General features: G+C 37.4%; 1 protein-coding gene across 1 annotated transcript in view; it reads left to right on the plus strand.

Moving 5' to 3' along the window:
- The first annotated feature begins 2,289 nt into the window (after positions 1-2,289).
- DDX4 (DEAD-box helicase 4) overlaps positions 2,290-26,911 on the plus strand; it is a 70,715-nt gene continuing 46,093 nt past the window's right edge. The window contains 5 exon segments of the mRNA XM_035727651.1: positions 2,290-2,418; positions 3,223-3,318; positions 11,713-11,773; positions 23,222-23,299; positions 26,812-26,889. Coding sequence (XP_035583544.1) covers positions 3,247-3,318; positions 11,713-11,773; positions 23,222-23,299; positions 26,812-26,889 — 289 coding nt within the window. The 5' untranslated portion in view covers positions 2,290-2,418; positions 3,223-3,246.

Genomic DNA, 26,911 nt, shown 5'->3' on the forward strand with positions numbered 1-26,911 from the left:
AGATACCCATACTGCTTTACTTTCTTGGCACACACATCATGGAGCAAGTATTTACTTAACTGTGTTTGTCTTTTTTCACTGTTTATGTTCAATTTTTGAATTGTATTATTTTCATCCATCTCTTATTTATCCTTTCCTTAATATTGAACTTAAGTTCTCATTAGAATTTACTTTATATTAACCAGGGATAGCTCCCCAAAATTATATAGAATGTTTCATAAAGAACTGCTTAATTGCAATACCCGAAAGCAATAACAATCTGTTTGTTCTAAGACTGAATAGCAGAAAATATTTGCTAAGTGTTTTCTTTAACCAAAATGAAAATACTAATTTATAAAGATATATGCACCTTTCTGTTTATTGCAGCATTATTTACAATAGTCAAGATATGGAAACAACCTAAGTGTCTATTGATAGACAAATGGATAAGGAAGTTATGTATGTTTACACAATGGAATATTATGCAGCCATGAAAAATGATGAGACTGGCATTTGAGACAACATGGATGGGCCTAGAGAGTATAATGGTAAGTGAAATAAGTCAGATTACAAGTATCATATGATTTCACTCATATGTAGAGTCTATAAGGGAAAAAAAGACAAAAAGCAGAATCAGATCTATAAGTACAGAGAACAAACTGATGGTTGCCAGAAAGGAAGGAGTTGGGGGGATGAGCAAAATGGGTGAAGGGGAAGGGGAGATACAGGTTTCCAGCTATGGAATGAATGTCACAGGAATAGAAGGTACAGCATAAGGAATATAGCGATGTATGGTGACAGAGGGTAGCTACACTTGTGGTGAACATAATACATAAATGTGTTGAATCACTATGTTGTGTATCTGAAACTGATGTAACAGTGTGTGTCAACCATGCTCAAATTAAAGAAAGTTATTATCTTTAGCTCAATTCTGAAAAAAAGTTCATTTTAGAAAATATCTCCCAAGTTTTCTGTACCTGAAAAAGAATCTACTTGGTTATCATTCTATCAATGCAATTTCTTATCTTACTCCTTTTGTGTAATATTTTCCCATGACATAAAAAATTTTGAAACAACACATTCAATTCAAAGTGAGTTAAAACACGTTAGAGGGCCCCTTTTTACAAATTCAGAGCAACGGGAATATTGGTGGCTCTCCCATACACATGTAGTGATTTAAGATACTAGCCTCCTCAAGGGTAGGATGTGAAAATTTGGTTTAAAAAGAGAAATTATTAAAAATGACAGTTATGTTAAAATATAATCTGGGTTTATCTTTGTTAAATACAATCTTTTAAAAACAATTCACCTTGAAAATAGAGCTAACTAGATAAATATTGACATATTCTTGGTGGAAGAGACAGAAACAATAATGGTGGTTCTAAAGATGAAAACTATGAAGCTGAACCCATAAAGTGTGTCATCCTCTCTGTCTGAGTGTCAGATTATGTTGGGATTTATATTACTGAATGAAATATTCAGGTATTTCTTCAAAAATTTAGAGAACAGAAAATGATGAAAATAAAAAAATGGAAACTATACATTCAAAGCATCCCTTTGTTAGGCTTTTTGGTGGAATGGGGAAATACTGAGAAATTTATTTTTTGTGAGGCAAAACTAGAATATCTGCTTGGTGAGAACATTAAGCGTGGAAATGACCCTTGGTCACTCTTAGGTTTGGCTAGTATCCCTAGGGATATAAACCTGTGGACCACAATTTCAAGCCTTGTTGAACGACCTACTCTAGCACAATTTTCGTGTTTCTTCTTCATCAGAGGGCATCTCTTTTCCAAGGACGTGGACCCTTGACTCTCCACGACAGGCTTTCTTTACAACAGCGAGACAGAACCTCATCCCAGACGTCACTGGGAGGAAAAGGAAATCTGCCAGCTCCATGGGCCTAGGCTATATGTTGAAGCAGCAGAAATCTCCAGATGTGAAGTAAGCGCCTCAGAAACGAAGAACCAGAGGGGCCAAATGCCTGGGACTGCAGTAGGAAAAAAGGAAAGAGAAAGCTCAACAGGTTGGAGGGAGGGCATTGCCCATCTTCCCTTTTATTTTTGGTGTTAGAAAAAGGGAGGCTTGCAGTACTTGCGCAGAGAAAATCTAGGGCATCTCCAGATTGAAGACCCCACCGAAGAATCTAAAGAGAAGTGGCTCATGGCCAGCCTTGTACCCAAAGGCCCAACGGGCCACTATGGAAACAAGACAGTGGGTCTCACCACAGCGACCTGAAATGCGAGCAAGTAGGGAATGCGCGGCGGAGGTGGGGCGGGGCGACGCCGGCTGCCTGAGCGCTGATTGGCTGGTGGCGCCCGTCGCCTGGTGCCATTTGTTGTTGAAGCTGCGCACCTGACGCAGTCGACGGCGTCCTGCACGTGCAGCCGTTTAAGCGGCGTCCGCGCCTGCGAGGGCCCCGGGGGAGCAAGCGGCGGAGAGGTGAGTGGCCTGGGTGCCTCCCTTTCCTGCGCGGGCCTCCACCTGCCCCCTTGGGCTTCCCAGGGGCGGGAGTTTGGGCTAGACAAAGAATAGATGGGGCAGGTGGGGCTTGGGGCCGTCCTATGGGGCTTTTCCTTCTCCTGCCTGTGTAGGTCTTAAAGCCGAGTGGGCGCCCGAAGTACTCAAGGCCTACAGAGGAGGCAAAGGAGCTTTTTTTGCCCAGCCCCTGTGCAGGTTTTTCTTTGAACAAGAATGGCCCTAGTACTTTTTGTGTACGCACGCTCTTTGGAGTAACTGGTTGTCCATTGTTGGAAGGATTTGGGCCATCTAACCCATGTCCCCTACCCCGCTAAACTTAAAAGGCTTGGCCCCAGCTCTCTCTCTTCCCTTAAACTATCAAAGATAACAAACCAAACGTCTTTACAAAGATGTGCGAAGAGAAACTTTAAGTAGTAGTTGAAAATTTTCCCTTGCCCTTAATATCCAGTAAGCTGTTTGGGGACCCTTGGAAGGCGAGGGTAAATTCAATGAACAGGTTTTAGGGAAAACCCTAAGCATCAGTAAGGACATGATGATTACTAGAATGATTAAGTTGTTTAACTCATTTTTAAAGGTAAAAAAGGTGGGTATAAGGTAAGAAACAAAACTTCCCTCTTTTTGGAAACACTTGGGGAAGATCAGCAGCTAGTTCAGTAGTTTCAGGAGGTGTATGTGAAATTATGATAACTTATGCTTTTAAATATATGATTCTGATCTAAGGCCAAATGTGTGTGTGTGTTGTTGGTTTTTTTTTTTTTTTTTAAGATAAAAATAGAACTGGAAGCCACCATGGGAGATGAAGATTGGGAAGCAGAAATAATCAAACCTCATATGTCTTCTTATGTTCCTGTATTCGAGAAGGTAGTAATATTGAAAGTTTGTGGTTGTTAAATGCTACAGATTTTATTGAAGTTGAAAAATCACTGTGGCAGGAATGTTATAAATTACAGCCTGTTTCAGTATGCTGTGCTTATCTCCATCTGATAGTTATTAACTATCTTAGGGACAATGAGGAAGAGGCACTCTAAGCCTCAAACAAAATAAAATAGGTAATTTGATAATTAAAATAAATGTCATATTATTAACAATTTAAATGTCGGTGATTTAGGACTTACTGTGGGTGGAAGCAGGCTGGTACAAATGTGGTTGAATATGTCTGAGAGACACTTGTATTGAAAATTGAAGAATACAGTCTGGTGCTGGGTGATTCTTTGAATTTTGAAAATTGGTTTCATACATCTTTCAAGATGAATCTGTTAGGCTGATTGAGATGGTGTCAGCACCTTGCTTTTCAAATGTACAAATCTTCAGATCTTTTTCCTTAGTGGCTTTTGGAGAGTTACATTGTAATTCACAAGAAGAGGCCTTGGAGTAGGTTTTTGGGTTTCAGTTCTGACTTGAAGATTGACTTTAAAAAATTCCATTTTAGAAGTTTATATATTTATTTAGAAGTTAAAATTTTAAGGGATTGTTTTTGCATAAGTGTAATCTATTTGAAAATGTCTCCAAAAGTTGATTTTCTTTTCTTTCTTTTAGAATTTCTAGTTTGCATTTATGCATTATGTTGATGAATTTTGACAAACACTTTATTTCAAGTGATGTCTTTGTGGAAGTTCTTACATCACACAAACGTATAAAATACATAATCCTATATTTGTCTTAACTGGATTTGGTCTGTATGTAAAGTTTATTTCAAAATACCGAAGATAATAATCTGAATTTATCATGTTTCCTTTTGTGGAACTTACTTTAGAAATGACATCTTTTGTGTGTTACTTTTTTTATAGTCCTCTGCCTACCATAAAATTCTGTTACAGCATTGGGAAAAGAGGAGAAAAATCACTTAACAGTCTTATTAGCACAAACACTCTCATAAATTTTTAGTAAATTTTCTTCTTTTCTTCCCCCAGTGATATACATAATAGTATTTTTGATTCCAGCTTTTTCACTCTTCAGCACTATTCCATATTATTACTAATTTCCTAGAAGTAATTTCTTATGGTCACATAATATTTCATGGAATGGATCTACCATAATATAATTGATTTTCTGTTGTTGGGAATTTAAGATGTTAGCTTTTCACTGTAATGTTGTCATGAATATCTACAGCTTATTTTTGATCAGGTAATTCCATTTTTGAAAGAAAGTACTCAGTCAAAAGATATTTTATGGTTCTTTTTACCCCTGGTTCTCAGTAGGTTTATTATATTACAAAGTTTAATTCACAGATACAGACTTTTTCACTTGAACTTTAACAGTCACCTAATTTTTATTTCTTCTTAGTCTGAGATTTTTGTCTTCATTAAGTATTCTTCAAAACTACACTAGACTGTAGCATGTTGTGCATGTTTATTGCATAGGATGTCTGAAATTGGGGATGGTTGACTGTCAGAACTTTCAGTTTACCTTTCTTGAAATATTTTTGCTATTTAGTAACCTACCTTGTTTCTTAATATTAGGAATACTAAGTTGAATGTTAATGCTAATTTTACCTTATGATTCTCAATACATTTGTGTGGGGCCAATTTGTAATTTTTTTGCATTGTCTGCAAACTTAATTCCTGGTGCTGGTTATGCAATTAGGTATCTGGCCTAGTTGACTTGAAGGAACATGGTGCAATCAATGGCTTTGTTGTCTGCCTTGGTTGATAAAAAAAGTGCAGAAAGTGAGGATGAATATATGATATGTATGTGTGGGAGAGATCTGAGGTCTTTTATTCAGGTTAGTTTCATTTAAAGATACCATTTTGATTGGCTGTTCTGAATTTCTATTTTAAGAGACAGCTGGGCTTTTGTTTTTTAAAATGTCTTGGCTCTGCAACTGTCTTGGATTGATATCAGACAATATCTGATCAGCCTTTTCTGAGTACTTTTCAGGATCTTTTTTTGGAGATTTAATATTTACCCATGCTTATATAATTTTGAACTAATAGGCCACTGTTCTGATAGCTGTTGGAACTTCCCAAATACAGATTTTGAAGTTGGTGTACCACATGGGTGTGGAACAGTGAAAGATGTGAGGTTAAGAAAATTTGATAATCTAGTAATGATGTAGTCCATACATCTCAGTTGTTAGGCAATGGCACATTGCATGTAAGCTTTTTGAGATGAGTGTTGGAGGGGATGAGTATGGTGAATAACAAGGTACTGGATTTGCTTACTAGCTGTGTAATGAATACTGCTTGTTAGATGACCATAGAAGTAAGTCTCCACAGTGATTGCTTCTGTCTCATCTATCTGCCTTTTTGGTGGCACATTTCAGAAGGCAAATACTCTTGGGATTAAAGCAAACCTAGCTTGAGATAATTGGTCCATCCACAATTAAAAAATTTTTTTTAAGTAGGCTCCACGCCCAGTGTGGAGCTCAATGCAGGGCTTGAACTCACGACCCTGAGATAAGACCTGAGCTGATACCAAGAATCAGATGCTTAAACTGACTGGCCACTCAGGTGCCCCCACAATTATAATTTTATTAAGCAGTAGTAGCAAAGTTTATAATAATTGTCTAGATAAGAAAATAAAGTTTGGGTGTTCTCTGTTCACATTTGTAGTATGGTTCTGAAGTAGCAGGAAAAAATGTGGCCCTTGGACATCATTGAGTTGGCAGAACTAAGGAAGCTGAAATGCTACAGTCTGAGGAAGATTGTGAGCAGTTTCTGCTTATAATTACCACCAAGATGTGGGAGGATATTGTGTGTCCTATTAGAAAGCAGAGAAATTCTTGTTTCTTGCTAAATACATGCAACTTGTGGAAGCCAGTCAAAATGGTCATCCAAATAAAAGTCCAGGTGGCAAGCTTGGAGGAAAGATCTCTGACTCCTCTTTAAAATCTAAATAATGGAGTTGAGAATAGAGTGATAGAAAGGTATGAGAAGGCTGAGAAGGCTAAAGAAATTGCAAAGATGGCAGAAATGTTGGTGGAGCAGGTCTGGAAGATAGAGAAAACTGAATCCTTTTAAGATTAAGATTAAGATTAATAGCTTACAGCCAATGGATTCTAGTCAACTGATAGATTGTCACCAGAGAGAAGGTGAAACTAGAGAGCCTTTTGTTTTCTGTTTTTCTCTGTCTATACTCTGTCCTCATTTGCTCTAGTTTTCTCTCATAATATGGGGTAGATGATTTCACTATGAGTTTTGATTGTTAAATGTTTTTGTTTGGGGAAATAACTTTTATTTGGAAAATGCTCTCACATATAGAAATTAGGGCCTAGATTGTGAGCTCTTGCAGCCGTCACATTTGTTCCTGGCTTTGGTAGTTATCTCTAAATTTTGAGGTTCTTTGCTCTTTCTGTGACATGCTAGCTCTCTTGAACTTTGGGTATGTGTGTGATACGTGAGACTCAGGAGTTGGAGTTCTTCAGCTCTGGAAGTGCTGAAGTAGCTGCAGTAATTTTAGATGTCTTCATGTAGCAATTGCTGAAGAAAGGGAAAAAAGACCAGACTTCAACTGGGGTTGTGTATGGGGCTGACCTAGCTAGGACTGATCAATCAGAAGAAGGGATATAGGATAATATTGTCTGTATTTTGGGACTTTAATTTCTGTGTCAGACCAAAGAAGGAGACATGCTTTGTTTGAAATTTAAATTTTTAAAATTTTATGCAGCACACTATCTGACATAACCTGTGTGGTCTGTTTATTTGGACAACCTATCTCAGCTTTATTTGACATGGAACCTAGAATAGGAAATGAGATCTTGGTATTCTGTATAAATTGATAAAATACTCTTGATGCATTTCAGGGGATTCTGGGTATAAGATGAAAGAGATATTTGCTAAGAACTTTAAGGGGCTGGGGAAAGAAAACATGGAACTGTCTGCATTGGACCCCACATTGGACAGGGAAGAGGCATCTTCAGGGTTCACAAACTGTTCATCTGTACGTTCATTTGGATAGCAGACCTGACAAGTTTTTGAGATCAAAACCTTACCATGTTGATGGAAGTATTCATTGGCTTAAAAACACAAAAGACCTAAAAAAAAAAAAGTGATATTCCAGAATTGAAAATACTGAGTACATACAAGGTCAAAAGAAATGTGTTCACCAAAATGCAAATGGATTCTTTGTAGCTGCATATGGGAACCCTTATATGTAAAACATTTTGAAAATTCTAACTTGGCTTATTTGAATCATCCAATGAATTTTTATTGAGCCCTATTAGGTGTTGGGGATAGTGGTGAACATGATAGATAAAGTGCATAACAAGGTATTAGTTTTCCAAGGCCAGAAGTTAGAAATCTAGGTGTCACCAGGGCTCTCTTCCTTAGGCTCTAGGAGATACACCTCCTCCAGCATTCTGGTAGCTATAGGCATTCTCTGGCTTGTGGCTCCATCTCTCTCTACTCTGTCTTCCCATGGCTGCCTGTGTGTCTCTCTCTCAACTCTTTTTGCCTCTCATAAGGACACTTGTGGTGACATTTAGAGCCTACACAGATGATCCAGAGTAATCTCCTCATTTCAGAATCCTAAATTTAATTATATTTGCAACAACTCTTTTTCCAAATAAGGTAACATTTACAAGTTTCAGGGTTTAGTTCTTAATGTCTTTTGGGTGGCCATATTTCAGCCCACTATAGATAGTATGGCTAAAGTACACTGAGATAAGACAACAGTGGTAGAAAATGAACTCAGAGAGGGGAAGAGGAGAGGGAGAGGAGACTGAAGGTAATTGTGGACTTAAGAGTTAATAGGACTGGCTTGACCGGATATGGGGAGTGAAAGAGAGTAATCAAGGATGATGGCTAAGTTTTTAAATTCTATTTATTTTTAGGAAGTATAGTTGAAACACAATGTTATATTAGTTTCAGGTGTACAGTAGTGATTTAACAAGTCTGTATGTTATGGTGTGCTCATTAGTGTAGCTACCATCTGTAACCATGTAATGGCATTACAATACCATTGAGTGTATTCCCTATGCTGTACCATAGGTTTTTTTAATTTAAGCAACTAGATGGATGATGGCGCCCTTTGCCGAAATGGAGAATCTATGAAAGATGTACAAGCTTTTTCTCTTTTTATGTGCCCCAAATTTTATTTTAATTAATTAATTTTTTTATATTTTGTTCAGTTAGCCAACAGATGTACAAGCTTTGGAGGGGTCAAAACAAAGAATGTTGTGTTTGTTGTGTTCAATTTGGGTTTCCTATGAAAGCATAAGTAAAGATACCAGTCAGTAGGTTATATGAATTTGTTGCCTAGAAGAGGGATCAGGGCTATAGATATAAATTTGGTAATTATCTGCATAATAATGGGATTTAAAGCTTTGAGATTGGGTGAAGTTGCATGGTGTAAAACAGACTTAAAGAGATTTACCCTGGGTACTCCCGACTTGAGTGGCTTAAACAAAAAATGGGGTATAAGGAAGTGGAGGCAGCAACTGTTGACATTTTGCTTTAAGAGAGGTAGAGAAATGGGTATAGTAGCCAAGGGGAATATGAAGTTAATTTATTCTTAAGGTAATGAAAAAGGTTAAGGTTTTTTAATGATGTTTTATTTCAAAATTTGCCTTGAAATTTTTAAATTCTGTGTATGTGGGATTTTAAATTCCACAGCTTGAAGATTATCTAATACTAATAGTTTTTAAGTTCTTGAATGCTAAAGTGCCTCATTACCCTTATTAGTTTTATAATGCTTAAACCAGCCCTTTTTTAGATTCTCTTCATCCAATAATACTTTGGCCACTAGAAAAGAAAAAAAAGTCTTCAGAATTTCACTTTAAAGAAGGAAAACTGGATCACTCTTCTTAATTGTTTTATTTATTTAAAAAAAATTTTTTAAACATGCTATGTCTTGTACTCTGACTTTCTAGTTCATCACAGTCAGGTTCTTAAAAACCTAATTATCTCACAGGATATTTGTTTTAAATGGTAATCATAAATTGGAACTTTTTACTGTAGTAATTACCAAAAGCCCCAGGCATTTCAATGATGGTGTATTGCCTTTCTGTTCTTAATAACTCAGAAAATAATTGGATGACTCTTGAGCTTTACAGAAGTGGTTTTTAAAGTCATTTAGTGTTTTGTGAAAGAAATTTTAGAAAATAAGTATGACTAGTGCACTACCTCTAGCTTTTGGTTTATTTAAAGGAACTCATTTGAAGGAATGTGACTATTCTAATGTCATTTAATTAAGATATCATCTGTAAATTGGAGGTCACCTGTCATTTTTAAATTATTGAATTCTGCTTTTCATGTGCAAGAATTTGGGTGTTCTGTTCTGTAAGTTTTGTCCTAAGTAGATGAAGCTTATGTGAGGGGAAATTAAGTCAATGATGATAAGGGCACCCTAGGAGTTCCAAGTGAGAAAAAAAAGTTATTCAAGTTGTTGTTAACACAGAGATACCTGAAAAATGTTGAAAGATTCCCAGATTAATTTGACATTTAGCTGTTGATTTAATAACAAAAGTTGAATTTTCTGAGCCCCACAGAAATGCAAATATGCCACTGCAAATGTAATACATATGCATTAATAGCAAATACATTTTTTGGAGACTAAGGTAGGGAAAATGGGACAGCCAGTATTTGAGAGCATCAGCAACAGTCTCCAACTGTTGCTGTGACAAGTTTGATTAAAATTAATTGTGAATATTCTGTAACTGACATGAGCCACTTCTTTGTATTTATACTGTACTTGGAATGTATATGTATATATAGGTATATTGTTTTTAGTGCATCAGTGATGTTTTCTTTATTTTTAGAACGAACTTTTTAAAAACCATGAACACATTAATTTGTTTCCCTTTATATAAACACAATGGAAGTTTCTTTAAAAAAGATTTTATTTATTTGGGACAGAGAGTGCGTGCACATGAGGACAAGTGTGGGGGGGGCAGGAGAGGGAGACGCAGACTCCCTGCCAAAGGGGGAGCCCAATGCGGGACTCGATCCCAGGACCTTGAGACCTTGAGATGGTGACCTGAGCTGAAGGCAGACACTTAACCAACTAATACTAATAGTTGAGCTGCCCAGGTGCTTCAATACAACTGAAGTGTTTTCTTTTTTTTTTTTTTTTAAGATTTTATTTATTTATTTGACAGTTCACGAGAGCAGGAACACAAGCAGGGGGAGTGGGAGAGGGAGAGGCAGACTCCCCGCTGAGCAGGGAGCCCAATGTGGGGCTTGATCCCAGGACCCTGGGATCATGACCTGAGCCGAAGGCAGACGCTTAACGGCTGAGCCACACAGGCGCACCTTGTTTTTGTTTTTAAAGATTTTATTTTTATTTATTTGAGAGACAGAGACAGATAGTGACAGAGATAGCGAGAGAGAGCACAAGCAGGGAAGAGAGAGACAAGCAGGCTCCTGCTGAGCAGAGAGCCCGATGTGGGCCTCGATCTCAGGACCCTGGGATCATGACCTGAGCCGAAGGCAGACACTTAACCGACTCAGCCACCTGCATATCCCACAACTGAAGTGTTAACAATAAAATCCTGTAGTACTTTGCTGTAGAAAATGTTACCTCTTAATCTCTTTCTGTGTTCTATTTTATTCTGTGTGGTATTATTGAGTATACGGTGAAATACTGAACTTTAAAAAATATATTGTATATTGGAAGGCATTGATTTATTCAGTGTTACTTTGGTCAGATTTTATTTATATCATAATAATAATTATACTTTTCAAGTATATGGGTGGGTAGACTTTTAAGTCAGATGTCAGCAGACTCTTCCCATAAAGGGCTAGATAGTAAATATTTTAGTCTTTGCAGGCTTAATGATCTCTGTTGCAACTTGGCTGTTGTGGTGGAAAAGCAGCTATAGACATGCCTAGATGAACGAAGGTGGCTATGTTCCAGTAAAACTTTATGAAAACTGGTGGCCCACCAGATTTGGCTCATGGCTCTAGTTTGCTAATCGCTGTTTTAAGTGATATGTTAATATGCTATGCATTTGGGGCGCCTGGGTGGCTCAGTCATTAAGTGTCTGCCTTCTGCTCAGGTCAACATCCCAGGGTCCTGGGCTCCCTGTTCAGTGGGATGCCTGCTTCTCCCTCTGCCACTCCCCTTGCTTGTGTTCCTTCTTTTGCTGTCTCTCTCTCTGTCAAATAAATAAATAAAATCTTCAAAAAAAAATGCTATGCATTCAGTGTTAAAGTGAAGAGATTTTGGAATAATTAATAAAGTAATGAGTGACCTGGAAATCTTACAGTCTGCTTTGTTTTGTTTGGAACAAAGCCCAGTTATTAAAATTTTCTACTATTTATGATGATGCATTTTTATTTTCAAAATAGAAAATGAACCTTTTCTTCCCTCTTACAGGATAGGTATTCTTCTGGAGCAAATGGAGACACTTTTAACAGGACTCGAGCTTCATCATCAGGTATGGGTTAAGGCAAAAAGATGGAACCCTTTTTAAGGTAAAGGGCTTCATCTAGTGAATGAAGAGCAGATTAGTAGACATCTTGTAAAGAGTGTGAAATTTCTGTGAGAATTTATTGTTTGGATGTTTTAGAACATTGTTACTTGGAATGCGGTTGACAGACAAGTAGCATTGATGTCACCTGTGAATTTCCTAGAAATGCAGAGTCTGGGGTGCCTGGGTGGCTCATTTGGTTGAGCATCTGACTTTGGCTTGGGTTATGATCTCAGGATCATGGGATAGAGCACTGTGCCCAGCTTCCTGCTCAGCGGGGAGTCTGCTTCTCCTCCCTCTCCTCTGCCCCTCGGGCCCTGCCCCTCGCTTGTGCGGGCTCGCTCTCTTTCAAATGAAAAAAAAATCTTAAAAAAAAAAATGCAGAGTCTAATGGTCCACCCAGAACTACTGCATGACAGTCTACATTTTAACAAGATTCCCAGACAATTCTTGTGCACGTTACTTTCATAATTACATTATCTCTGGAAGACTGAACATTGATGATTTATAAAGTTTAGTCTTTGAGCTACTTGGGATAATGAAGGGGACTAGAAGTTAGGACAGCTGGCAGCCCTAAATACTGAGAAGTTGTTTCAGAACTTTTGCCACCAAGTCTTTTTCATCTTCCCTTTCACTTTGGGTTAAGCGGATCACTCTGGAGGAAGGATGGAAGATTACAGGAGGACTAGGGCTCATAGTGAAGTACCATAGTTCTTTGTTCTTTTGCTTGGGGGTTAAATATGTGGATTTTTTTTAAGTCGTTCAAAATTTGCTCCTCCTTCCTGGATCTGGTCCAAATGTGATTATATGTGGGACATATTCTTTGGTCATTTAGTGGGAATTGCTTTCATTAATTTCATTTTAAGAGGAGTTTATTTTTATTTCTTTTGATTTGTTTTGATAGGCTTCAGAGCACTAAAGAAAAATAACTATACTTCATCATTTATTAGTATCATGGACTTCTTTGATATTTCTCTTACTGTGTGTTTATTATGATGGGACTTGAACCTGATAAAATTCAGTGATGGTGTATCATTAAATTCATGAAAGTGAGAGCAGCAATCCCTAAAACGATTTAAAAAAATTAACTAAAAGGGAGTAATTTGCCTATTTCCTCTTGACTGTATGCTAATAGCAAAAAAGACAAGATGGGTTAATTCTTTATTAGAACCTTCTATTTTTGGACCATCATTTTTACACTCTACCTTGAGCTTTTTAAAAATTTTGCATGCTGTTTTCTGTAACTCCTAAAAATATTTGTATCTGTCCTCTGTTTTACTTTTCAAATTTGAATGGCTAATGGGGTCTTTTCCAAAATTATTTTTAACTTTATCCTCTGATTTACCATCTGGAGATGGCAAGGTGCTTCTCACAGATTTACTGTAGAGAGTGTGTACAGGTCTTCAATAAATAGGTGTTTAAGTCTGTTAATTGGGTTCAAATTGAAGTCTAGGCTTCATACTGGCCGGATGACCTTGGTGAATTTGCCTAGGTTCTCCAAACTATGTGTTTTCTCATTTTTAAAATGAGGATAATACCTTTTATGTTTATATGTGTTAAATAAGCTAGTTAATATATATAAAGGCCTAATGTAGCATTATACCTGGTATCTGTGGTCCTCAAATGATAATTTTCTTGCACACATCTAGTAACAATTAGCTATCTTGAATTGATGGTAATAAACTACTTGGATCTTAAGTTTTTCTCTTTGGGTGTTAGCTTACTCTATTTTTTTTTTATGTCTCCTGTAAGTTCACATAATTTAAATTGTTTTTGGAATGGGTATAGATGAGCACAGTTTTGAGATGGAAATCCTGCCTTCTAGACCTAGCACCTATAGGTTCTGTTATGTTGGGATTTTTACTTAATTTCATCTTTTTCTAAAAACAAACTTGGCAACACCTACCCTGATTCCTAACAGGGTTGACAAGGATAAAGATCAAATGAGGTGTAAAGTCATTTTGTAAAGTATAAAGCTGTATACCAATGTAGAATGCTTTTGTTGAAGGAGACAGTACTCTGTGTTGTTTGATTAGATCTATTGTACTTTATTTGGCCAAACAGGTAATATAACTGTTGGAGAAAGAAACTACATATAATGAGAATTTGCTTTTCTCTCCAGACATGGTTGAAAATTTATTAAAATAGATGAAGCCGTATAGGAATATAACTATATCAGGTTTTCATTCTCAATTCCAAGTGTGGCTAAGGCTTGCATGATAACAGCATCATAGGCGTTTTAGTTAAGCAGTTACAGTGCTTACAAAGCTTTTATACTCTTGACCCTTTCTTTACTAATAGGCATAATACTGTATAGCTCGTACCTGTTTAATTAAATTTGCTTGACTTGAGGGAGGTTTCAGAATACAAGATTCCATGCTCTTATTAGGAAATCATTTATCCTCTTGCCTCCCCCACACTTATTTCTATGGTAATTTTAATTTTTGGCCTTCCAACTTAGTAATTGGGTTTTTGTCATAGAATTTGGGAGAAGTGTGGATCTAGATACTGTAGTAACCAAATGGACATGTATCATGTGGATCTTAAGTGCAATGTGGGTTAGATGAAGAGTTACTTGAAATTACAGCAGATGAAGAGAGAGGAAAAAAATCAGTAATGGTGAAGTAATATAAATGTCAAAAGATAGAGGAAATCCTGGGAAACATATACAGGAATTTCAGTTAGTTGAGTAAAGGATATTTTAGTCTGTTACTTGAGGGTAAAACAATTCCTGTTGACTCTTAAGAGCTTGCAGTGTCTTATATATGTTACTTTCTTAAGTATTTGAGTACCACTGTACTGAAGTCAGCTTTATGTGTTGATTCAAGATGGAAACATGACTGAACACCTTACTTCTTTTTCTATTGATATCTTTGTGCCACAGCTTGGGAACTACCAATCTTAGACCAGTGCTGTTCACTAGAACTCTCTGCAATGATGGAAATATATATTTTTTTAATCTTTAAATTTTTAATCACCATACATTACATCATTAGTTTTTGATGTAGTGTTCCATGATTCATTGTTTGTGCATAACACCCAGTGCTCCACACAGAATGTGCCCTCTTTAATACCCATCACCAGGCTAACCCATCCCCCACCCCCCGCCCCGCTAGAACCCTCAGTGTGTTTTTCAGGGTCCATCATCTCTCATGGTTCGTCTCCTCCTCCGATTTAACTCCCTTCATTCTTCCCCTCCTGCTATCTTCTTCTTTTTTTTTTCTTAACATATATTGCATTATTTGGATGGAAATATTTTTTAATTGCACTGTCTAATATAGCCACAGGGTGCACATGAAATGTGACTAATCAGCACAACTGAGGAATTGAAGTTTTGATTTTGCTTATTTTTAATTAACATAATTTTAAATTTAAATGGCTACATATGGCTAAGGATGGTAGTATTACACAGCATAGCTTTAAAATTTGAACCAGCTTAAGCATGGCTGTTCTCATCTTTTATATTTGGGGAGAGCCTGGCAAACATTAGAAGTTGGTGTTTAGAGAATTGCTAATTTTTCTGGTTATGTCCTTGTCCTTGTAATGTTACCTTCCCTTTCCTGTTCACTGTGAGAACTGTTCACTCACAAGAACCTGTTCACTCACAAGAACCAAAAGCTAAGCTACTTTTAAAAAAAAAAATTTTATTAACATATAATGTATTATTTGTTTCAGGGGTACAGGTCTGTGATTCAACAGTCTTACACAATTCACAGCGCTCACCATAGTACATACCCTCCCCAATATCCATCACCAGCCGCCCCATCCCTCCACTCCACCACCAGCAACCCTCAGTTTGTTTCCTGAGATTAAGAGTCTCTTATGGTTTGTCTCCGTCTCTGGTTTCATCTTGTTTCATTTTTCCCTCCCTTCCCCTATGCTCCTCTGTCTTGTTACTCAAATTCCTCATATCAGTGAGACCATATGATACTTGTCTTTCTCTGATTGACTTATTTTGCTTAGCATAATACCCTCTAGTTCCATCCACGTCATTGCAAATGGCAAGATTTCATTTTTTGATGGCTGCATATTTCATTGTATACATATACCACATCTTCTTTATCCATTCATCTGTTGATGGACATCTAGGCTCTTTCCATAGTTTGGCTATTGTGGACATTGCTGCTATAAACATGGGGGTATAGGTGCCCCTTCAGATCACTACATTTGAATCTTTGGGGTAAATACCCAGTAGTGCAATTGCTGGGTCGTATGGGAGCTCTATTTTCAACTTTTTGAGGAACCTCCATACTGTTTTCCAGAGTGGCTCCACCAGCTTGCATTCCCACCAACAGTGTAGGAGGGTTCCCCTTTCTCTGCATCTTCTCCAACATCTGTCATTTCCTGACCTGTAAATTTTAGCTGTTCTGACTGGTGTGAGGTTTTGATTTGTATTTCCCTGATGCCGAGTGATTGTTGAGCACTTTTTCATGTGTCTGTTGGACATTCAGATGTCTTCTTTGCAGAAATGTCTGTTCATGTCTTCTGCCCATTTCTTGATTGGATTATTTGTTCTTTGGGGATTGAGTTTGATAAGTTCTTTATAGATTTTGGATACAAACCCTTAATCTGATATGTCATTTGCAAATATCTTCTCCCATTTGTTGTTGTTGTCTTTTGGTTTTTTTTACTGTTTCCTTTGTTGTGCAAAAGCTTTTTATCTTGATGAAGTCCCAATAGTTCATTTTTGCCCTTGCTTCCCTTGCCTTTGGAGACGTTTCTCACAAGAACTTGCTGTGGCCAAGGTCGTAGAGGTTGATGCCTGTGTTCTCCTCAAGGATTTTGATGGATTCCTGTCTCTCATTTAGGTCTTTCATCCATTTTGACTCTATTTTTGTGTGTGGTGTAAGGAAGTGCTCCAGTTTCATTCTTCTGCATGTGGCTGTCCAATTTTCCCAACACCATTTGTTGAAGAGACTGTCTTTTTTCCATTGGACATTGTTTTCTGCTTTGTTGAGGATTAGTGGACCATAGAGTTGAGGGTCCATTTCTGGGATCTCTATTCTGTTTCATTGATCTCTGTGTCTCTTTTTGTGCCAGTACCATACTGTCTTGAGGATGACAGCTTTGTAATAGAGCTGGAAGTCCGGAATTGTGATGCCACCAGCTTCGCTTTTCTTTTTCAACATCCTCTGGCTATTCGGGGTCTTTTCTGGTTCCATACAAATTTTAGGATTATTTGTTCCTTTCTTTGAAAAAAGTGGTTGGTATTTTGATAGGGATTGCATTAAATGTGTCGATTGCTCTAGGTAGCATTGACATCTTCACAATATTTGTTTTTCCAATCCATGAGCATGGAACGTTTTTCCATTTCTTTGTGTCTTCCTCAGTTTCTTTCATGAGTATTCTATATTTTTCTGAGTACAGATCCTTTGCCTCTTTGGTTAGATTTATTCCTAGGTATCTTATGGTTTTGGGTGCAATTGTAAATGGGATCGACTCCTTAATTTCTCTTTCTTCTGTCTTGTCGTTGGTGTATAGAAATGCAACTGATTTCTGTGCATTTATTTTATATCCTGCCACTTTACTGAATTTCTGTATGAGTTCTAGCAGTTTTGGGGTGGAGTCTTTTGGGTTTTCCACATAAAGTATCATATCATCTGCAAAAAGTGAGAGTTTGACTTCTTCTTTGCTAATTCAGATGCCTTTTATTTCTTTGGGTTGTCTGATTGCTGAGGCTAAGACTTCTAGTACTGTGTTGAATAGCAGTGATGATAGTGGACATCCCTGCTGTGTTCCTGACCTTAGGGGAAAAGCTCTCAGTTTTTCCCCATTGAGTATGATATTCGCTGTGGGTTTTTCATAGATGGCTTTATGATACTGAGGTATGTGCCCTCTATCCCTACACTGTGAAGAGTTTTAAACAAGAAAGGATGCTGTACTTTGTCAACTGCTTTTTCTGAATGTACTGAGAGGATCATATGGTTCTTGTTCTTTTAGTAATGTATTGTGTCACATTGATTTGCAGATGTTGAACCAACCTTGCAGCCCAGGAATAAATCGCATTTGGTCATGGTGAATAATCCTCTTAATGTACTGTTAGATCCTATTGGCTAGTATTTTGGTGAGAATTTTTGCATCCATGTTCATCAGGGTTATCCATCTGTAGTTCTCCTTTATGATGGGGTCTTTGTCTGGTTTTGGGGTCAAGGTGATGCTGGCCTCATAAAGTGAGTTTGGAAGTTTTCCTTCCATTTCTATTTTTTGGAACAGTTTCAGAAGAATAGGTATTAATTCTTTTTTAAATGTTTGGTAGAATTCCCTGGGAAGCCATCTGGCCCTGGGCTCTTGTTCTGAGATTTTTGATTACTGCTTCAATTTTCTTACTGGTTATGGGTCTGTTCAGGTTTTCTATTTCTTCCTGGTTCAGTTTTGGTAGTTTATACATCTCTAGGAATGCATCCATGCTTCCAGATTATGTAATTTGCAGGCATATAGTTGCTCATACTATGTTCTTATAATTGTTTGTATTTCTTTGGTGTTAGTTGTGATCTCTCCTCTTTCATTCATGATTTTATTTATTTGGGTCATTTCTCTTTTCTTTTTGATAAGTTTGGCCAGGGGTTTGTAAATCTTATTAATACTTTCAAAGAACCAGCTCTAGTTTTGTTGATCTGTTCTGTTCTTTTGGTTTGTGTTTCATTGATTTCTGCTCTGATCTTTATTATTTCTCTTCTCCTGCTGGGTTTAGGCTTTATTTGCTGTTCTTTCTCCAGCTCCCTTAGGTGTAGGGTTAGGTTATGTATTTGAGACCTTTCTTATTTCTTGAGAAATGCTTGTATTGCTATATACTTTCCTCTTAGGACCGCCTTTGCTGTATCCCAAAGATTTTAAACAGTTGTGTTTTCATTTTCATTGGTTTCCATGAATTTTTTAAATTCTTCTTTAATTTCCTGGTTGACCCATTCATTCTTTAGTAGGATGTTTTTTAGCCTCCATGTATTTGAGTTCTTTCTAACTTTCCTCTTGTGATTGAGTTCTAGTTTCCAAGCATTGTGGTCTGAAAATATGCAGGGAATGATCCCAATCTTTTGGTACCGGTTGAGACCTGATTTGTGACCCAGAATGTGATCTATTCTGGAGAATATTCCATGGGCACTAGAGAAGAATGTGTATTCTATTGCTTTGGGATGGAATGTTCTGAATATATCTGTGAAGTGCATCTGGTCCAGTGTGTCATTTAAAGCCTTTATTTCCTTGTTGATCTTTTGCTTAGATCTGTCCATTTCAGTGAGGGGGTGTTAAAGTCCCTTACTATTATTGTATTATTGTCGATGTGTTTCTTTGATTTTGTTATTAATTGGCTTATATAATTGGCTGCTCCCATGTTAGGGGCACAAATATTTACAATTGTTAGATCTTCTTGTTGGATAGACCCTTTAAGTATGATGTAGTGTCCTTCCTCATCTCTTGTTATAGTCTTTGGTTTTAAATCTAATTTGTCTGATATAAGAATTGTCACCCAGCTTTCTTTTGATGTCCATTAGCATGGTAAATGGGTTTCCACCCCTTCACTTTCAATGTGGAAGTGTCTTTGGGTCTAAAACAAGTCTCTTGCAGGCAGCATATCGATGGGTCTTGTTTTTTTATCCAATCTGATAGCCTGTGTCTTTTGATTGGGGCATTTAGCCCATTTACATTCAGGGTAACTATTGAAAGATATGAATTTAGTGCCATTGTATTGCCTGTAAGGTGACTGTTATTGTATATTGTCTGTGTTCCTTTCTGGTCTATGTTGATTTTAGGCTCTCTCTTTGCTTAGAGGACCCCTTTCAATAGTTCTCATAGGGCTGGTTTGGTGTTCACAAATTCTTTTAGTTTTTGTTTGTCCTGGAAGCTTTTTATCTCTCCTTCTATTTTCAGTGGCAGCCTAGCTGGATATGGTATTCTTGGCTGCATTTCTTTCTTGTTTAGTGCTCTGAATATATCATGCCAGTCTTTTCTGGCCTGCCAGGTGTCTGTGAATAGGTCTGCTGCCAGTCTAATCTTTCTGCTGTTGTAGGTTACAGACCTCTTGTCCCAAGCCGCTTTCAGGATTTTCTCTTAGTCTCTGAGACTTGTGAGTTTTACTATTAGATAGATGTTGGGGTGTTGACCTATTTTTATTGATTATGAGGAGGATTCTCTGTGCCTCCTGGATTTTGATGCCTCTTTCTTTCCCCAAATTAGAGAAGTTCTGTGCTGTAATTTGCTCCAATATACCTTCTGCCCTCTCTCTCTTTCTTCTTCTTCTGGGATCCCAATTATTCTAATATTGTTTTGTCCTATGGTATCACTTATCTCTCAGATTCTGCCCTCGTGATCCAGTAGTTGTTTATCTCTCTTTTTCTCAGCTTCTTTATTCTGCATCATTTTGTCATCTATATCACTAATTCTCTTCTGCCTCACTTATTGTAGCATTTAGAGCCTCCATTTTTTATTGCACTTCATTAATAGCCTTTTTGATCTCGACTTGCTTAGATTTTAGTTCTTTTATTTCTCCAGAAAGGAATTCTCTAGTATCTTCCATGCTTTTTTCAAGCCCAGCTAGTATCTTTATAATCGTCATTCTGAGCTCTAGTTCTGACATCTTACTGTCTGTATTGATTAGATCCCTGGCAGTCAGTACTGCCTCTTGTTCTTTTTTTTGAGGTGAGTTTTTCTGTCTTGCCATCTTGTCCAGAGGAGGATAGAGTGAGAGAAAAAATGCTAACATGGTAACAATGACCCCAGAAAAATATACACTAAACAAATCAGAACAGACCCGAAACTGGGGGAAAAGAAAGGGAAAAAGAAATCAGGCTGGTGAATAGAATAGAGCCACCACTAGATTTTGGGTATATTTCGTTCTGTTAGAAGAAATTGCCTCCCAAAATTTTAAAGAATTAAAAACTTATATATGTACAAAAATAAGGGTAAATACAATGAAGGGATGGAATATGACTTTAGTAAAGGTGAAAATTAAAAAAGATTTTTAAAAACGAATTGATAAGTTGGTTGAAAAAAGAATGAAAAAAATAAAAAAAAGAATGTGGACAGGTGGGAGACTAGGACAACGTCATACACTAGATTTAGGATATATTTTGGTCTGTTAGAAGAAACTGTATCCCCAAATTTTAAAGAAAGGAAAACATATATACACAAAAAATAAGGTTAAATACCATGAAGGGATAAAATGACTGTAAAAATGAAAATTAAAAAAGATTTTAAAAAACGAATTGATGTTGGTTGAAAAAGGGAAGAAGAAAAATTCAACTAAAAAAATAGAAATGGAAAAAAATAAAGAAAATTTTAAAAATTAACTTTGAAAGACTAAGAATCATGGGGGAAAAGCCCTGAACTCTATGTGCTGTATTCCCCTAGGTCTGGAGTTTTGCTGTTCTCATTGATCGGTAAACTTGGTCTTAGCTGGCTGTTCTTGCTGATCTTCTGGGGGAGGGGCCTGTTGCAGAGATTCTCAAATGTCTTTGTCAGAGGTGGGATTGCCCTGCTCTTGTCAAGGGCCAGGCTAAGTAATCTGCTCAGGGGGTTTGCTTTTGGTAGCTTTTGTTCCTGAAAGCTTTCCCTACAGCCTGGTGGACGAGAATGAAAATGGCGGCCTCCCAGTCTCTGCCCCAGAGGAGCCGAGACGTTGGGGCCCCACTCCTTAGTGAGCCCCAGAGAAAAGCAGTCAATCGCTCTCATCTCCCCTGTCTCCATTGCACTCCATGCTCACCCAGCCTGTGACCGAGCGTTTCTGTCTCTGGCACATGACCCCGTGTGGAGTCTCCAAACCCAGCAGATCCCTGCAGTGTGCTCCTGCACTGCTCCTCCCCCAGGAGGAAGGGGGGTTTCCCGGATCTGCCACTTGTTGGGTCCCTGCTTGGAAGAGCAGTGGACCAACTGTGCCGTGGATCACGGTTTATGGCCACCCTGAGCTGAGAGCCCGCTCCTCGGCTCCATCTCTGCAGCTGGCTTCCCCGCTCCAATACCTAGGAGCTCTGCTGCACTCAGGCACACCTGGTCTTTCTGTGACCCCAAGGATCCTGAGACCACACTGTCCCAGCGAGGGTTCCACCCCCACCCCACACCCCCCACCCCCCCAGCCACTGGAGCGACGTCCCTCAGCGGAGCAGACTTCTAAAAGTTCTGATTTTGAGCTCCGCTGCTCTATCACTTGCCAGTAGCGGCCCATGGAGGCCCCCTCCCCGCTGTCTATCCTTCCGAATATCGCCTCGGATTCACTTCTCTGCACGTCCTACCTTCCAGAAAGTGGTCGCTTTTCTGTTCGGAGTTGTTGCTATTCTTTTCTTTGATCTCCTGTTGAGTTCGTAGGTGTTAAGAATGGTTTGATCCCCACCCAGCTGAATTCCTGGGACCAGACGAAATCCAGGTCTCTTACTCCTCCCTCCTAATTATAAGTTTTTAAGTCATAGATCATGTTGAGTTATTTCATGTACTTTTATCTGTGGAGGTAGTTTTTTTCTTTTTTTTTTTTAAAGATTTATTTATTTGACAGAGAGATAGAGAACACAAGTAGGCAGAGTGGCAGGCAGAGGGAGAGGGAGAAGCAGGCTCTCTGCTGAGCAGGGAGCCGGACATGGGGCTCGATCCCAGGACCCTGGGATCATGACCTGAGCCGAAGGCAGCCGCTTAACCGACTGAGCCACCAGGCGCCCCAGTTTTTTTCTTTTTAATATGTTAATGTTAATTACCTTTTAAAGATGTGATGTTAAGATACCCTTGCATACTGGAATAAACCCCAGTTGGTCATAATGTTTTTTATCTATTCAGTTTCCTGTTGGTTTTGTTTTCCTAATAATTGTTATGGAGGTTTTACATGTCCTTGTGAGTAAGGGAGATTTTCTTCTGTCCTTGACATGTCCAAAATTAGGTTGACTTGGTGGAATGAATTGGGGAATAGTTCTCTTTCTGTTTCTGGGAGGGTTATATGTCACTGAAATGATTTGTTCTTTTAGAGTTTGGTACCTATAAAACTATATCTAGGCATGATACAGAGATTTAAGTACTGATTTAGTTTCTTTGTGACAATTTGGTTTGTTTACCCAGAGGAGAAATTAATATACTTTCAAAAAGTATATTCTCTTAAAGGTAGGATCAATATCTAGTTTGTGGCTTTACTATAGTATATGATTTGTGCTTGTTTCCCTATGTCCTCAGTGGTTTTTGGTATTAGCAAACTTAAACTGTTTTCCAGTCAATCATATGGTTGAAAAAAGCTATCTCCTTCCTTTGATTTCCATTTTGTTTAACTGAGTAAGATTTAGTCACCATTTATTTTTCTTTTGGAGAACTACATTAGGTAGGCTGCTAGGCTGTTTGTCTTTCTTAATGACTTATAGAATTCTTCCTTAGTTGTGTGGGGTGGCCAGGTTTAAAGTTTGTGTACCACCAAGATACTTACTTTGACTTGCTTCAAATTGTTACTTGATTTAGAAATGGATGATGGACCTTCTCGAAGAGATCATTTCATGAGAAGTGGATTTGCCTCTGGAAGGAGTATGGGAAACAGAGGTAAGTATCTTTGTCTTTCCTTAATCTTTTTTTTTAAAAGATTTTATTTATTTATTTGACAGAGAGATAGCGAGAGCAGGAACACAAGCAGCGGGAGTGGGAGAGGGAGAGCAGGCTTCTTGCCGAGGAGGGAGCCCGATGTGGGACTTGATCCCAGGAGCCTGGGATCATGACCTGAGCCAAAGGCAGACACTTAACGACTGAGCCACCCAAGCGCCCTGTCTTTCCTTAATCTTATCAACTTGAATGGTGGAAAGAATAGACATTATTATGACGGTTTAGTGCAAAGTTAAATCTGTTATAAATCACCACACAATAGACTTTGGAATAATGAGTTTATAATTTTTTCAATTAACAGTTTTCTTTTTGCTTTTTCCTTTTCTGGGATAGTAGGAAATAGTTAAATTGATAAATAGATGGGTTTAATAGATTGGTTAAAGATAGTTGCTTTACAGAGCTACTTCTTAATGTGTTTATGATTATTGATATCCAACAATTGGCATAGGAAGAATGTTTGTAAAAGCTTCAGAGATCTGGGTGAGAACAATCTCTTTTTTAAGCTTTTATTTCTCAAGAAAAGGCAATTTGGAAGCATTTCTGTTAGCCTATTAGTATTCCGAGGTTATTTCCCCAAGCTTGGAACTTTTTATTTTTAGAACAACCAGTATTTGATTTGGCAGATAATGATATAGCAAGACACCTTCCTATAGTCCATTTTTAAATTTGATAATAAAATGCTGATAGTATTCTGCTTTATATTTTAATTTAGTGCCATAAATATTAGAACCTCCAATTTATTTAAAAATCCATATGACCACTTATTTCTTTTATAATGCATAAGTTAGGGCTAATTGGTAGTTTTATTTTTTTAATTTTTTATTGTTATGTTAATCACCATACATTACATTAATTGGTAGTTTTAAATACATGTAACACTTAATCTTGAATTTAAGATGTTAATTGAAAAACTTTATTTCTAGGTATTTTTATTCATTGGAGACACTAAAGGTTGTTGTGTGGTATTTCGGTACTTGGAAAACTTAATTTCTTGTTTAGATTCAGTTAATACAGATGTGGATCTATAGATATATCTATTTTTCAAGATTTATTTATTTGAGAGAGGGAGAGAGAGCCATGGGGCGCACATGTGCCGGGGGAGGGGCAGAGAGGAGAAGCAGACTCCCTGCTGAGCAGGGAGCCCGTGTGGTGCTCCATCTCAAAACCCTGAGATCATGACCTGAGCTGAAATCAAGAGTCAGATGCTTAACCTAGTGAGCCACCCAGGCACCCTGAGAAATGTTTTAAATTAATTAGCTATTTTTAAATTTTCAAATTCAGAAAGTATATTCATATATCTTGTTTAAGTTTTACATTAATTGAAGAGGCTTTTTTTCTTCTTTAAAGGTTTTATTTATTTGACAGAGAGAGACACAGTGAGAGGGACACAAGCAGGGGGAGTGGGAGAGGGAGAAGCAGACTTCCTGCTCAGCAGGAAGCCCAATGCGGGGCTCAATCCCAGGACCCTGGGACCATGACCTGAGCCGAAGGCAGACACTTAATGACTGAGCCACCCAGGCGCCCCTTTTTTCATCTTTTTTAAAAAAAATTGAAGTGTGGTTGACACAATGTTATATTAGTTTCGGGTATACAGCATAGCTATTGCACAACTCTATAGGTTGTGCTATGCTCACCACAAGTGTAGCTACCATCTGTCACCATACAGTGTTATTAACAATACTAATGACTATATTTTCTTTGATGTATCTTTTATCTGTATGACTTACTCATTCTGTAACTGGAAGCCTGTTATCTCTGAATAAAGGGTTTTTAAATGAGAAAACCATCACTGAGACATTTTACTATACATTGTTAAGTCCCTATGTTTAGGTTGAAAAACACATTAAACTTCTGATCAGAACTCTTGATTGAATGTTAATACTTTAAAAAATTACCATTGTATTACATACAATCTTGGAAATTCATAGACCCACGAATGTAACTTCTTTCCCTTATTGTTAATGTAATATTTTAGTTTCAGTCTCTATGATAACTTTTTCTCAGAGCTTTCATAGCTAGTAATTTGTTTTTGAAATTGACTATTAATTGCTTATAATATAGAATTGATCACTTTTCATGTTCTGTAAAGTGTGACCTAAATAGTTTTAACTTCTTGAATCACACGCATCTTTAGAATTTGATGAAAATATGGATAATTGCTCATACATAATTTTGCACATGGCTTTAGGAGTTTTGCGATCCTTTAACTGCCCTGTATTAAGATATTATACAGTTAGATAAGACACAATTTATGAAGACCACAAGATAATGCTTTAATTTGTCTAGTGATAGTTTGAAGTGGCAGTTTATGTCATTTTGGATGTCTTTTGTTCCAGTTTTTTGTTTTAAATAGCCATGCTTCTTGCCATAGCAACTCTGCTCTCAAAATTCTTAACTAGTGGTAGAGAAACACATGGAAAGAAATAAAGAGAGTGGGAATGTGGAGGAAGGATTGATTATGACTAGAGGTCTGAAGAGACTTCATAGAGGAGGTAGCCTTTGAACTGGGGTTTTGAAGAGTGAAAAGAATTTTGATAGGAAAAATAGGAAAGTAGGGAATGCCATACTTAACTAACGGTGTATACGAATGTAGAAAATATTTGAAGTTCACAGTATGGAGAAGGGAAGTTGTTTGGTGTGAATTAAAATGTTGGGTGCTCACCATTGTGTAGTGGGAGATAAAGCTCACAAGGATAACATGAAGAAAGACCTGGAGGAGTGGAGATGTGACTAAGGGAGTGGTAGTTGCAGTTTTTATTTATTATGTAGTTCCTTCCTAACTTGAGTTTTAAAAGTGGAAAGATTGAGAGCAGTTTAAATGCCAACAAAATGAATAAGAAATAATTAAAACAAGACAAGCGTATAAAATTTTCAATAGCAGGACTTTCTTACAGGGGCATAAATAGCTGGCTCTAATCAGGGTGAGGTTTTAATATACAGAAAATCACAGAGTTGAATTTCCTGATAAAATGTCACTAGTAAAATAAAAACTAGTAGAAAGCTGTATTTCATCAGTAGTATGTTTATGTTTTTATGTTGGTTTTATAATTCAGGAGTTTTTAAATAGAAGTTGCAGGATATTTTATCATTGCCTGATTTCACTGATATGAAATCAGGCAATGATAAAATATATGAGCATATATTTTATCTTAACTTATAAAGATAAGAAAGAAATTCTTTCTCCCCCATCCTTGGAAGTCCCTTTATGTCAGAGATTCATTCATTCATTTAAAATTTTTATTTTTAAGTAATCTCTACACCTAGCATGGGGCTTGAATTTACCACCCTGAGATCAAGAGTTGTATGCTCTACCAGCTGAGCCAGCCAGGTACCTCCCCCACACTTTTTAAAAGATTTTTTTTTAAGTAATCCCAAAGATTGGTTTAATTCTAGTTTTTGATAACACAGTTAATTTTATGTTTTAAAGAGTTTTAACTCTATCTGAACGCTTTCAGATGCTGGAGAGTCTAATAAAAGAGAGAATACATCCACAATGGGTGGTTTTGGAGTTGGAAAGAGTTTTGGAAACAGAGGTAAACTGTTATGATATCTTAT

The sequence above is a fragment of the Zalophus californianus genome, chromosome 5, assembly GCF_009762305.2.
Source record: "Zalophus californianus isolate mZalCal1 chromosome 5, mZalCal1.pri.v2, whole genome shotgun sequence".
Taxonomy (NCBI): domain Eukaryota; kingdom Metazoa; phylum Chordata; class Mammalia; order Carnivora; family Otariidae; genus Zalophus; species Zalophus californianus.